This window comes from Artemia sp. Qi Xiang Cuo, chromosome 15, assembly GCF_049724085.1.
Source record: "Artemia sp. Qi Xiang Cuo chromosome 15, ASM4972408v1, whole genome shotgun sequence".
NCBI classification, from domain to species: domain Eukaryota; kingdom Metazoa; phylum Arthropoda; class Branchiopoda; order Anostraca; family Artemiidae; genus Artemia; species Artemia sp. Qi Xiang Cuo.
Genome location: NC_142808.1, coordinates 66310056 through 66323624, shown reverse-complemented (window position 1 = coordinate 66323624; position 13569 = coordinate 66310056). Strand labels below are relative to the sequence as shown.

Below are 13569 nucleotides of genomic sequence, written 5' to 3'. Positions count from 1 at the left end.
CAATTAGCATTCTTTTCTACTGAAAATACCAATATAAGAAAAATCTTGAAGCTGATGTGCATGTTTTTTTTTATCTAAGTTCTTTTTTATTAAAATACGATTTAATTGTTGCACTGTTTTTCCTTTTTACTAATAATTCTGTTTTGGATATAAAGGAAAAATAGTTTTCGCTTCTTCCACACAAAAATTCTCTTCCTTTCTGACTTACTCCTATAAATGCAGGACATTCTCTTATAACTAAACATTTCACCATTTAAACTTTTGTTTACTTGACTTTTGTTTAAATTGGGTTTTACTAGAGCCGGAAATTTCTAAATATGGTAGCATAATTCCTTTTAAGATTTGCAAACACCATGATAACAGTGCTGATTTACGTAACAATTCTGTCTTTGCTTTTAAAAACAGAGGTCTATTTTATTGGAATATTAGACACTGAGTGAATTGTTTTGTGTTTAACACTTAAATTGCTTTGATGGGTTTTTAAAAATTCAAAAGGCAAACTAAATCTTACTATAAACGTTTAGTAATGCTATTCAAAAGCTTTATAGAATAATAATAATATATTTTCAGCTGGATATACAACAATGGAGACAAAACAAGTGGAGTGAAAAAAGAAATACCATCATCTACAAGCACAAAATATTTACACTACAATAATTACTACTAACTACTACAGTACAAGACGACACTAATGTTCAATATTTTATTTTAGAAATGAAACAAGTTCTTCAAACGAAATTAGCAAATTTTTTACATATTTAAAAAAAATTTCATTTTTTGGAAATAATCAAGTTCCAGAATTTGCAGGAATTGTTGTACATAATCCATTGAGAAGGCTAGTTTCAATTTTTTTTTTCATTTAGTTTTGGCTTCAGCAGTTTCAAATATTAAGATGATGAAGACCTAGAAAAGTCTAATTTGTTCCAGCTTTTCCCAATAAAATATTACCCAATATATATGATTATACAAAAATCAAATGCTTGACATGTACCTTCATTGTCAAAACATGCGGAACCCAGTTCCTGTGTGTTAGGTTCAAGTTTACATGGTCCTGAAAAGCAGCAAAAAGTACCTACAGGAGAATCTTCCTTTTTAGGAGACAAAAGGTGGTTAGGAAAGTCAAATAACTCCTCATGGTCAGTTGGTAAAGCCTCTTCAACTTCTGAAAGAAAGCATAATAAAAGAGACATCAAACACATTCAATAGAAAAGCTTACAAAACAAGCCCACCTTCTTACCCCTTTTCAAACCAATGTCCACAAGAATGAATACCTTACAAAGACAGAAATCAAACTCTCTTCGGCAGACAGCCAACACAAAATGCCTAGATTTAGAGCTGAAAAAGAGTCCTGAAAATGCTTAAACAGGTTATGTGGTTGATAAGCTAATGAGTTGGCTAATCATCTAGTAAAAATAATAATAAACAATTGGTGGCAATGTTGCTTTTTCCTTTGAATGCTAGTCCCAGTTTCCTTTAGCGTCAAACAACAAAATTGTTCAATTAATTCTATTTTTGCATCTTTCATTCATTTTGTTTCAGATTCAATACTGATAAAATGATTTTGAAAAACATGTGCATACACACAAGAGAAAATAGATATCCACTTCCTGTTTGACATAAACATGGAAATACTATAGCTGATTTGAAATATTTTCTCTTCCAATTATAATGAAATAACAAAGATTATACCAAATTATATGAATCATTTTTTCTACCCCCCCCCCCCCGAAAAAAAAATCTTCCCAGGGCCAGAACATAATTTGCACTTTACTGAAAAAATACAAATGAATGTGCATTGTCAGTTTAATATACATATACTGATATTTAGAAATCAAAATATTAATACTATTTGATTTATTAAAGTTATAAAAGTAAAAACATTAATATTTTTTTCACTAAAGTACAAATTATGTTCTGGCCTTGGGAAGTCATAGGGGTTTTGATCCCAACTTAAGTTAATTTCTTCTCGTTTAGAGTTTGACTCGGTTATTTATTGTAGTTTCTGCTCGTGTTGGGTTTCATTTATTTATCGATGCTGATTTGCGGTAGTTTCACGCTTCGTAGATTATTTGATTTTATGTTTGCTCATTTTTTGTTTAATGTATTTCTTTACTTTTCTTTGAAAAACTTATTTTGTGGAAAGTTTTTTTAATTAATTTCTGTTCGTTTTATATTGACATAGTCTTTTCAGGGATAAAGAAAATAATACTTTAAATCTTTTCGTTTTTCAAGACTTTATAGTTTGGCCTATTATTTGTATGCTGGAGAAAAAATTTTCAGCAATTTTTAACAACATACACCCTTTTCATACCTAATCTAGTTGACCTGAAACGGAAAACTTGATACTATTTGCAAAAAAATCTTCTTACTTTCGCTATTTTGATAGCTTGGATACACTTACGCTATTTTGACTTGGTTAAATTTTAAGAGCAGAAGTAGATCCGAAAGTTTGGACATAATACCCTCAGTCGTTCTTGGGATAATGCTGAGTTGCCTTATTGCTATTTAGCTTTAACAATGTGAATTTTTAATTTATTCTTAAGGAAAATTTTTTTTTTTCAAAATAAAGGCAATTGGGAGGGTGGGCGTGGGATTAGTTGTACTCTAATCACTTTCGACTATTAAAAAGGGCATCAGCCCTATCTATTTTCAATCGAATGAGCCCTTTTCAAGTTTCCTACGACAACTTCTTCGATACAAAGTGCCCTGGTCTAAACAACGACATCACCAACAAAAAATCATACATTATACCCACATCGATCTTTACTATAAAAATTTCAAGCCTTCCGATCACTTTCGACAATTAAAAAGGGCACTAGGCCTTTTGATTTCGAATCAAATGAGACCTTTTTGAGTTTCTACGATAACGCTTTCCATAAACATTTTATATGCCCCCAGGGCATACATAACAACCTAACTCCAAGGGCTGTGAGGGTGGTTGTCATCCTCTAAGACATAATTTCCATAACTTTAAACTACGTTAAACAAAATGGCTATCTCAAAATTTTGATTGAATGTGTTTGGGAAAATGGTGGGCGTGAGAGGGTGTTAGCCACTCTCCCATCACTTTCAACTATAAAAAAAAGCACTATCCCTTTAAATTTCCAATCAAATGAGCCCTTTTGAAGTTTCTAGGAAAACACTTTCAATATGAACCTTATATCCCAGGGCATAACTGATAACCCTTGCCCTGAGGGCTGGGGGGTTGTTATCCTCAGACACCTAATTTCCATAACTTTCTACTACCTTTAACAAAATGGCTATCTCAAAATTTTCATTGGATGTGTTTGGGGGAATGGTGGGCGTGAGAGGATGGTTAGTTACCCTCCAATCACTTTCAACTCTTAAAAAGGGCACTAACCCTCTCAATTCCCAATTGAATGAGCCCCTTTTGAAGTTTTAAAGACAACTATAAAAATCTATAAATATCTATAAAAATCTTATATGCCTCCAGGGCATAACTTACAACCTTTGCCCTGGGGACTCTGGGGGTTTGTCATCCTTAAATACATAATTTCCAGAACTTTCAACTACGTTGAACAAAATGGCTATCTCTAAACTTTGATTGGATGTGTTTAGGGAAATGGTTGACATGAGAAGGGGTTCAATTACTCTCCACTCACTTTCAACTATTAAAAAAGGCAATTTCAGTTTCCAAACAAATGAGGCCTTTTTCAAATTTTTACAACAACTCTCTATATAAACCTTATATGTCACCAGGGCATAACTTAAAACCCTTGCACTTAGGGCTCTGAGGAGGTTATCATCCTAAAAGACCTTATTTCCAGAATGTTCGACTACGTTGAACAAAATTGATATCTAAAAATTTTGATTGGATGTGTTTCGAGAAATAGGGGGCGTGAGAGGGGGGTTAGTTGCCCTTCAATCACGTCCGACTATTAAAAGGGCACTAGCTCTTTCAATTTTCAATTGAATGAGCCCTTTTTGATGTTTTTACAACATCGCTTTCTACAAAAACCCTACATGCTCCCAGGGCGTAAATTACCACCCTTGTCCTGAGGGTTGTGGGGGAGGGGTTGTCATCCTTAAAGACCTAATTTCCAAAACTTTCAACTACGTTGAATAAAATGGATATCTAAAAATTTTGATTGGATGTGTTTGGGAAAAGGTGGGCGTGAGAGGGGGGTTAGTTGCCATCAAATCACTTTTGACTATTAAAAAGGGCACTAGCCCTTTGAATTTCAAATCGACTGAGCCCTTTTCCAAGTTTCTACGACAAAGATTTCAATAAAAACAGTGGGGAGAGGGGGGGCATACCGAACGGGGGCAAAACCGAATCTTCAATTTTAGGGCATCTTATATTCAGTTTTTTACACATAAAAATTCATTGTAGATGGCCTCCGTGAAGCGCAAAATTGGCATAAGTTTTAAGTCAGTTTGAAAAGCCAAGCAACTTTTAACAACATCTGAAATTTTTTTAGTTCTTGCTGGAAATTAGAACTTAGCAGGCTGGTAACATATAATTCTTTTAATTGAAACAGCCTAAATTCTTTATTTTTATAGGTGTGTAGGCTTCTATTTGTATTCTCTATGGAATGATTCTTATGTTAATTTGCTAACCGGCTAGACCACAGTCGCTATTTAATTTTCTTTTGTCCGTTTGCGGCGATTCCGAACGATAGTCTATGGGTTATTTCGAACGACTTTCAAGCGTCCGGTTTCAACCCTCACTGACCAAATAAAGTAAAGATTTTTAATTATACTTGTTGTTTGTTCTATTTGTTACTGTTTAATGTTAGCGCTGGATACTAGATTTTTTTTTCTTTTTTTGTCACCATTTATGTCAACTTTCCATACTTACTGTTGTAATATTAAATTATTAACTGAAATAAGTACTTAAAGTACCAAGAACCATGACAATTTTTTGAGTTGGTTACCTGGAAACTTATAAGATCCTATACATTCTGTGAAATTATGGAAAACCACAATTTAAATTTCTAATTGAAACAACCTGTTTGAAAACTGTAAATAATCAGCAAAATAAGCTAATTGCACGTGGTGCCAAATAGGTTAAGAAAGCCTTAGCCTTTCCTTTGAAGTATGTTGTTGTATTTGAGACACAACAGATTGCTAATGTTTGATGTTTACTTATAAAAAGTGCAGTCAAACTTAACAAGTTATTTTCCCATATTTTTTTTGTAGTTCTATGAAGGCAAATGTGGTGCATCCATAAAAAATTCCTAATTTTAAAGTAAACAATTGAAAAATATTAAGAAATTGCAATTTTCAGGTATGAATTCACGATCTCTCTGAAAAGCAAAAACAGATATTTATTTATTAGTTTCTTGGTACTCAAAGTCGTGTTTTTTATCCCTGAGTAAAATACCCCCTCTTTTTTTATATTGTCCGAACGGATTTGAGAAATGTTCATGGACATACAGAGCAGGAGAAACATAAAAATGCTGTGGAGTCTGTGTTGGCAGAGAGACAAACCTTTGGCAAAGCTGCTGAAGAGTACGGCTTAAGAAAAACAATAGTATTTTATGCCGTAAAGCGCGCAAGGAAACCTCTTACTGGAATCGAAAGAAAAGGGGTTGAAACAGTCCTTGCACAAGAACTAGCAGTCTCTGAGGTGATTGGGAATCCTCTGCGAACAATATTTATGAAAAAACAAGAGAAAGAGCTCAGCACCTACCTTCAGAAATGTAGCTTAATGAACTACGGTCTGACACCAAAGGCTGTTCAAAAGTTTACTTATGACTGGGCATTGACACTATCTATTGCAGTCCCCGAAAATTGAAATAAAGATGAGATGGCTGGCTTAGACTGGTTCAAAAACTTCATGAAGCGAAACTCTAAGCTTTCAACACGGACACCAGAAAACACCAGCCAAGCAAGAGCGGCTGGATTTAATTCTTCAGTTGTCAAGCAGTTTTTTGAATATTTGAAATCACTTTATATTCGTTAACAATTTGGACCAACTAGAATCTGGAACTGTGATGAAACTAGGCTTTCTACTGTTGTACAAGCACCACGTATTGTCACCAAGAAAGGAACAAAACAGGTTAAACAAACTGTGTCAGCTGAAAAGGGCGAGAATGTCACCTTGCTATGTTTCGTAAGTGCAAGTCGACAGACAATTCCTCCAGTGTATGTCTTACCTCGTGTTAAGGCCCCTGAAAGGATGTTTCAAAATTGCCCCCCTGGATGTGTTGGTCTTGCCCATCGAAGTGGTTGGATGACAGCAGACAATTTTTACTTGTCTATTCAACATTTTCAGAGGCAAGTCAATGCAACTTTAGAAAATCCTGTCCTATTGCTGCTGGACAATCATAAAAGCCATGTTTCAATTAAACCATCAATTTTTGCAAGGGAAAGAGGATCCACCTTCACACATTTCCACCCTATAGTTCGCATCATCTCCAATCACTAGACGTGTCAATTTATAGCCCTTTGAAACGAAATCTCAAAGAGTCTTACGACTTATGGCTTCAGCAGAATCCTGGTCTAAGAATATCTGTGCACGAAGCTGCACAACTGTCGAAAGTACCATTTATTCAAAAGATAAGTCCTCAGAACATAACTGCAGGGTTTTGTTAAGACAGGCAAATGGCCATTTAATCCTGACGTATTTTCTGAGTCTGATTTTCTTCCAGCATCTGTGACTGACAGAGCTGAGCCGCAAGAGGAACCACAGGCTGGAAGATCAGCATACGATGAAGGAGTTACAATTCAGTCACCTGAAACGGTGAGACCTTGCCCAAAATCTACTGTCTACTGGGTGCTAGAAAACGTGGCAGGACCAGAATCCTTACAGATACTCCTGACAAAAATGACCTTGTAGCAGAACCCCAAAGGAAAGTTTTGAAGACGTCAAAGCTCCCATCAAATAAAAAGAAAGCAAAGACACCACATAAACAAGAAGAGAGGACTAGTAGCGAGGGCAAAGAGGAGTTTCTATGGGAAGTTGAGGATTCTAATGAGTCATTTAACAATGATAGTGAGCCATAAGATGAACTAATCTAATACAGTTCTGGAGATATTGTCTTGGTAAACTTCTCTGTTGGAAAGAAAGGAAATTCTGCTATTTTTTATGCAGGAGAAATTGAACAGACTGAAAATGAATGTGCTGTAGTAAATTTTCTGGGCAGAAGGGGTGAAAAATTAATTTTTCCAGAGCAACTAGAAAAAGCTGAGGTAGATCTGACTGATATTGAATTTAGACTCCAAGTCCCTCACTTCACAAGTTGAACGGAAAGATCATTGAAAGGCCTGGTCTGTGGATGTGATCTTTCTATCTACAATGTCAAATGAATGAGGGGTTGTATGTATTGTGTTTAGTTGAATTCTGTTTTGTTTTGCATTTTAAACATTGTTGCTTGAATAAATAGATGAACTATATTACCTATTCGGATTGGCCCCTACACCCGGCCGCTTTGACCCCAATATGGGGGCTATTACGGAGACATCAGAGCTTAATGATACTTGTGATAGACATATTTAATATTTCTTCCCAAAAATGTCATAAATTAATGCTAGGATTACAAGTGCTTATTCTAATCTGTGTATAAAAACCGAGTATATTGGTTCCAAAATGAGGCTTTGGGGGTGTAAATGGTAAAAATCGTTCTGAATAGCCCCCCTCTCCCCTATATGCCCCCAGGGCATAACTTATAACCCATGCTCTGAAGACTGTGGGGGCAGTGTCCTGCATAAAGGTATAATTTCCTGAACTTTAAACTGCGTGGAACAAAATAGCTATCTCGAAATTTTGATTGGATATGTTTGGGGAAATGGTGGGCGTGGAAAGGGTGTTAGTTGCCTTCCAATCACTTTTGACTATTAAAAAGGGCACTAGCCATTTCAATTTCCAATCGAATGGGCCTTTTTTGAGGTTTCTAAGAGAACGCGTTCTATAAAAACCTTGTATGCCCCCAGGGCATAACTTACAACCCTTGCCCTGAGGGCTGTGGGGGAGTGTCCTCCTCAAAAACATAATTTCTATCTGGAAATCCACAACGCTGAACAAAATGGCTATCCAAAAATTTTGATTGGATGTGTTTGGGGAAAAGGTGGCCGAGAGTGGGGAGTTAGTTGCCCTCAGATCACTTTCGACTATTAAAAAGGGCACTAAAGTTTTGAATTTCCAATCGAATGAGCCCTTTTTCAAGTTTCTACGACAAAGATTTCAATAGAAACTTATATGCCCCCAGGACATACCTTATAACCCTTGCCCTGATGACTGTGGGGGGAGCGTCCTTCTCAAAGGTATAATTTCCTGAACTTTAAACTGCGTGAAACAAAATGGCTAACTCAAAATTTTGATTGGATTTGTCTGGGGAAAGGGTGGGCGTGGAAGGGGTGTTAGTTGCCTTCCAATTACTTTCGACTATTAAAAAGGGCACTAGCCATTGCAATTTCAAATCGAATTAGCCCTTTTGAAGCTTGTACGACAACGCGTTCAATAAAAACCTTATATGCCCCCAGGGAATAACTTACAACCCTTGCCCTGAGGGCTAAGAAGGGGTTGTCATCCTCAAAGATCTAATTTACAGAACTTAAAACTATGCTGAATAAAATAGCTATTTCAAAATGTTCATTGGATGTGTTTGGGGAAAAGGTGGGCGTGAGAGGGGGGTTTGTTGCCCTCCAATCACTTTCGACTATCAAAAAGGACACTAGCCCTTTGAATTTCCAATCGAATGAGCCTTTTTTAAAGTTTCTACGATACCGACTTCTATAAAAACCTTATATGCCCCCAGGGCATAACTTACAACCCTTGCACTGAAGGCTGTGGGGGAGTGTCCTCCTCAAAAACAATTTCTATCTGGAAATCAACTACGCTGAACAAAATAACTATCTCAAAATTTTGATTGGATGTGTTTCGGGAAATGGTGGGCGTGAAAGAAGTGTTAGTTGATTTCTAATCACTTTCGACTATTAAAAAGGGCACAAGCCACTTCAATTTCCAATTGAATGAGCCCTTTTCGAAGTTTCTACGACAACTTCTTTGATACAAAGTGCGGAATGTGGGGTGTGGGGGAGTGTCCTCCTTGAAAACATTATTTCTATCCGGAAATCAACTACGCTCAAATAAATGGTTATCTCAAAATTTTAATTGGATGTGTTTTGGGGAATGATGGGCGGGGAGGGGGGGGGGCTAGTTGCCCGCCAATCACTTTTGACTATTAATAAGGACACAAGCCATTCCAAAATCCAATTGAATTTTCCCTTTTCAAAGTTTCTACGACAACTTCTCCAATATGAAGTGCCCTGCTGTAAAGGAAAAAAATAATAAATAATACATTGTGCCAACATCGTTCTTATATGCCCTCAGGGCATAACTTAAAACCCTTTCCCCAAGGATTGTGGGGGGGGGGTCTAGTTGCCCTCAAATTACTTTTGACTATAAAAAAGGGCCCAAGCCCCTCCTATTTCCAATTGAATGAGCCCTTTTCGATGTTTCTACGACAACTTCTTCGATTCGAAGTGCCCTGCTCAAAAGGACAAAAAAATAATAAACAATACATTGAGCCAACATCGATCTTATATGCACTCAGTTTATAATTTAAAACTCTTGCTCCGTGGGTTGTGGGAGAGTTTCCTCCTAAAAAACATATTTTCTATCTGTAAATAAACTACTCTGAACACAATAGCTATCTCAAACTATTGAGGGGATGTATTGGGGGGAATAATGGGCGTGGGGGGTTTAGCTGCCCTCCAATCACTTTCTACTATTAAAAGGGAACTAGCACTTTAAATTTCCAATCAAGTGAGCTTTTTTTTGAAGTTTCTACGACAATGCGTTCTATAAAAACCTTACATGCCCCAGGGCATAACTTACAACCCTTGCACTGAGGGCTGACAGGGGGTTGTCATCCTCAAAGATCTAATTTACAGAACCTAAAACTATGTTGAATAAAATGGCTATCTCAAAATTTTGATTGGATGTGTTTGGCGAAAAAGTGGGCGTGAGAGGGGGGTTAGTTGCCCTCCAATCACTTTCAACTATTAAAAAAGGGCACTAGCCCTTTGAATTTCCAATCGAATGAGTCTTTTTTAAAGTTTCTACGACAACACCTTCTATAAAAACCTTATATGCCCACAGGACATAACTTACAACCCTTGCCCTGAAGGTTGTGGGGGAGTGTCCTCCTCAAAAACAATTTCTCTCTGGAAATCAACTACGCTGAACAAAATGGCTATCTCAAAATTTTGATTGGATGTGTTTCGTGAAATGGTGGGCTTGTAAGAAGTGTTAGTTGCCTTCTAATCACTTTCGACTATTAAAAAGGGCACAAGCCACTTCAATTTCCAATTGAATGAGCCCTTTTCGAAGTTTCTACGACAACTTCTTTGATACAAAGTGCGGAATGTGGGGTGTGGGGGAGTGTCCTCCTTCAAAACATTATTTCTATCCGGAAATCAACTACGCTGAACAAAATGGCTATCTCAAAATTTTAATTGGATGTGTTTTGGGGAATGATGGGCGGGGGGGGGCTAGTTGCCCTCCAATCACTTTTGACAATTAATAAGGGCACAAGCCACTCCAATTTCCAATTGAATTAGCCCTTTTCGAAGTTTTTACGACAACTTCTTCAATACGAAGTGCCCTGCTCTAAAAGAAAAAAATAATAAATAATATATTGTGTCAACATCGTTCTTATATGCCCTCAGGGCATAACTTAAAACCCTTGCCCCAAGGGTTGTGGGGGAGTTTCCTCCTTAAAAACATATTTTTATCTGGAAATCAACTACGCTGAACAAAATGGCTATCTCAAAATTTTGATTGGATGTGTTTTAGGGAATGATGGGCGTGGGCGGGGGGGGGGGGGGGTCTAGTTGCCCTCCAATCACTTTTGACTATCAAAAAGGGCACAGGCCACTCCAATTTCCAATTTAAGAAGCCCTTTTCGAAGTTTCTACTACAACTTATTCGATTCGAAGTGCCCTGCTCTAAAGGAAAAAATAATAAACAATACATTGAGCCAACATCGTTCTTATATGCCCTCAGGGTATAACTTAAAACTCTTGCTCCGAGGGTTGTGGTGGAGTTTCCTCCTCAAAAACATATATTTTCTATCTGGAAATCAACTACTCTGAACAAAATGGCTATCTCAAAATTTTGAATGGATGTTTTTGGGGGAATAATGGGCGTGGGGGGTTTAGTTGCCCTCCAATCACTTTCGACTATCAAAAAGGGCACTAGCCCTTTAAATTTCCAATCAAATGAGCCTTTTTTGAAGTTTCTACAAACTCCTTTTATAAAAACCTTATATGCAACCTGGGCATAACTTAAAACCCTTACCCTGAAGGCTGCGGGAGAGTGTTCTCCTGAAAAACATAATTTCTATCTGGAAATCAACTACGCTGAACAAAATGGCTATCTCAAAATTTTGATTGGATGTGTTATGCAAAATGGTGGGCGTGTAATGGGTGTTAGTTGCCTTCAAATAACTTTCTACTATTAAAAAGGGCAAAAGCCACTCCAATTCCCAATTGAATGAGCCATTTTCGAGGTTTCTACTACACATTCTTCGATACGAAGTGTCCTGCTCTAAATGAAAAAAATTAAAAATAATACATTGTGCCAACATCGTTCTTATATGTCCTCAGGGCATAACTCGAAACCCTTGCCCCGAGGGTTGTGGGGGAGTGGCCTCCTCAAAAAAATATTTTGTATCTGGTAATCAACTATGCTGAACAAAATGGCTATCACAAAATTTTGATTGGGAGAACTAGGAAACTTGACAGAATTTAGACAAGTTGAATAAACCTGATGGAATTATGCGCTTTTTGCCAAGGAAATAATAGAGATAAAAAATGGCAAGACAAAGACAACAAGACAATAATAAATGTCACAAGATAGAAAACTAATAGCTTGTAGGTTAGCTACCAATAGGGGTGCTTTGCTAACTGAAAATAGAAGATTCTTTGGTGTACCCTCTTCCATCACCAACTTATACTTTATCATAAACTCCTTTTCTTTTTCTTGATTTATTTACACATCACAAAAAGATAATCACAGGAAACAAACAAACATCAAGAAACGTTATCAAAAAGATTGCAGGCAATTTTTTAAAAAATGTTTATTCTAAGATACAGAAACTAGTCCCTATAATTAATATATAATAAATTATTATAGATAATTATAATAACACTAGTCCTTATTATCAATAGATAATCATTGTGGCTGCTACACAAAATAGACTCTTTAGTAAGAATGCTTCTTTCTTATTGCTTTCTTAATTTGCTTTCTAATTTTTCTTATTGTTTAAACCTGCAAACAGAAAATAGTAAGAGAAAATTTCTCAGCTTCGGGACATGTGTTCTCCTCAAACTGAAAAATATAGCTAATAAATTAGACTTTATGTAGCAAAATAGCCCTTTTATTACATAGCTTTCCTGCAGTTGCATGTTGTTTCTTTTTTGCTATTTTTACTGAGGAGAACTTTAGAAGCAAGAAGAAAAGGAGACAATTGTTTACTAAAGAAACGCAGCATTCTTTTTAGTTTGTTACCAAAATCTTTATTGGATAACTTACCATTTTTAACAACAGAAGTATCAGGAATGGTGATAGGCTCAGCCATGTTTGGAATTTGAGGAACATCCATAGAATTATCTCTGAAATAAGTTAATGTCATCTATAAAACATATAATACTATCAACACCACTTGGAAATGGCACTCCATTTTTAAATTCTGTCAACAAAACTTGCAGATTATGTATTTACTATGATAGATTTTCAAACTGGTATTTTTCCAGTTTTTCATAACTTTCTAAAAATATTTTTTTCTTTTATTTTTAATGTCTTTTTTAGTGCCTTGAATTTTGTTGGAGTAATGTATATATAATAAAGTTGCAGAATATAGGCTTTTATTACCCTGAAAAAACAACACTTTCTCAATCAAATTTAAAGCCCAAACTCGGGCCCAGGAAGATGCATGACTGTTTAGCTGCAAACTTGTCTTAAGTCAAGTGCTTTCAAAATTACTTTGATGAAAAACTTGTTGATGGTTTCAATGATTACGAAAACTAACAAATTCAAAAAAGTTTGCAAAATAATTTATTACTTACTTCAAATCAAATCATAGAACCAAGATGATAAAAATTATTATTTTGTTGATGATCTAAAGATGTAGCATATGCATGTCCCTGAGAGGAGAAAATGTATTTATCCTTGTGACTAATATGTTGTCACTTTATTTACTAATATCAAAATAGAATGAATTTTAGCAATTATTCTAGGCATTTGCTACTTTGGTCATACAGATTATGTATTTTACAATGTCCATAATTAGCTGTTCCTATCTGATTTAGTGACATCTAATTAAAAAGTTGATACAAATAGAATTTAAATATTCACCAGATAAAAGCACTAGAAAACCAATAATTAGCCTCTTAATGCTTAATAATTAATCCCCCCCCCCTCTACCCCCAATACCGGGGCTGGGGGGGGGGGGTTCATACGCACCCCCCTCGAAAAAATTTTATAATAAATAATCTCATAGGCGTTTGTTTTTTTTTTATAACAGGGCAATTTGTATAAAATGAGTTTGCTGTGAAAAATAAAAAATGGCTCATTTTATTTGAAATTTGTAGGGCGTG

The 13569-nt window shown here is 36.0% G+C and overlaps 1 protein-coding gene across 1 annotated transcript in view; it reads right to left on the bottom strand.

The window, feature by feature from the left end:
- The window catches only part of LOC148944006 (uncharacterized), a 13485-nt gene extending 836 nt beyond the window's left edge, over positions 1–12649 (bottom strand). The window contains exons 1-2 of the mRNA XM_089101330.1: positions 12506–12649; positions 992–1162 (exon numbers count right to left, since the gene is read on the bottom strand). Of these exons, the coding sequence (XP_088957456.1) occupies positions 992–1162; positions 12506–12605 (271 nt within the window). The 5' untranslated portion in view covers positions 12606–12649. The remainder of the gene's footprint in view (positions 1–991; positions 1163–12505) is intronic.
- Between the last annotated feature and the right edge of the window lie 920 nt (positions 12650–13569).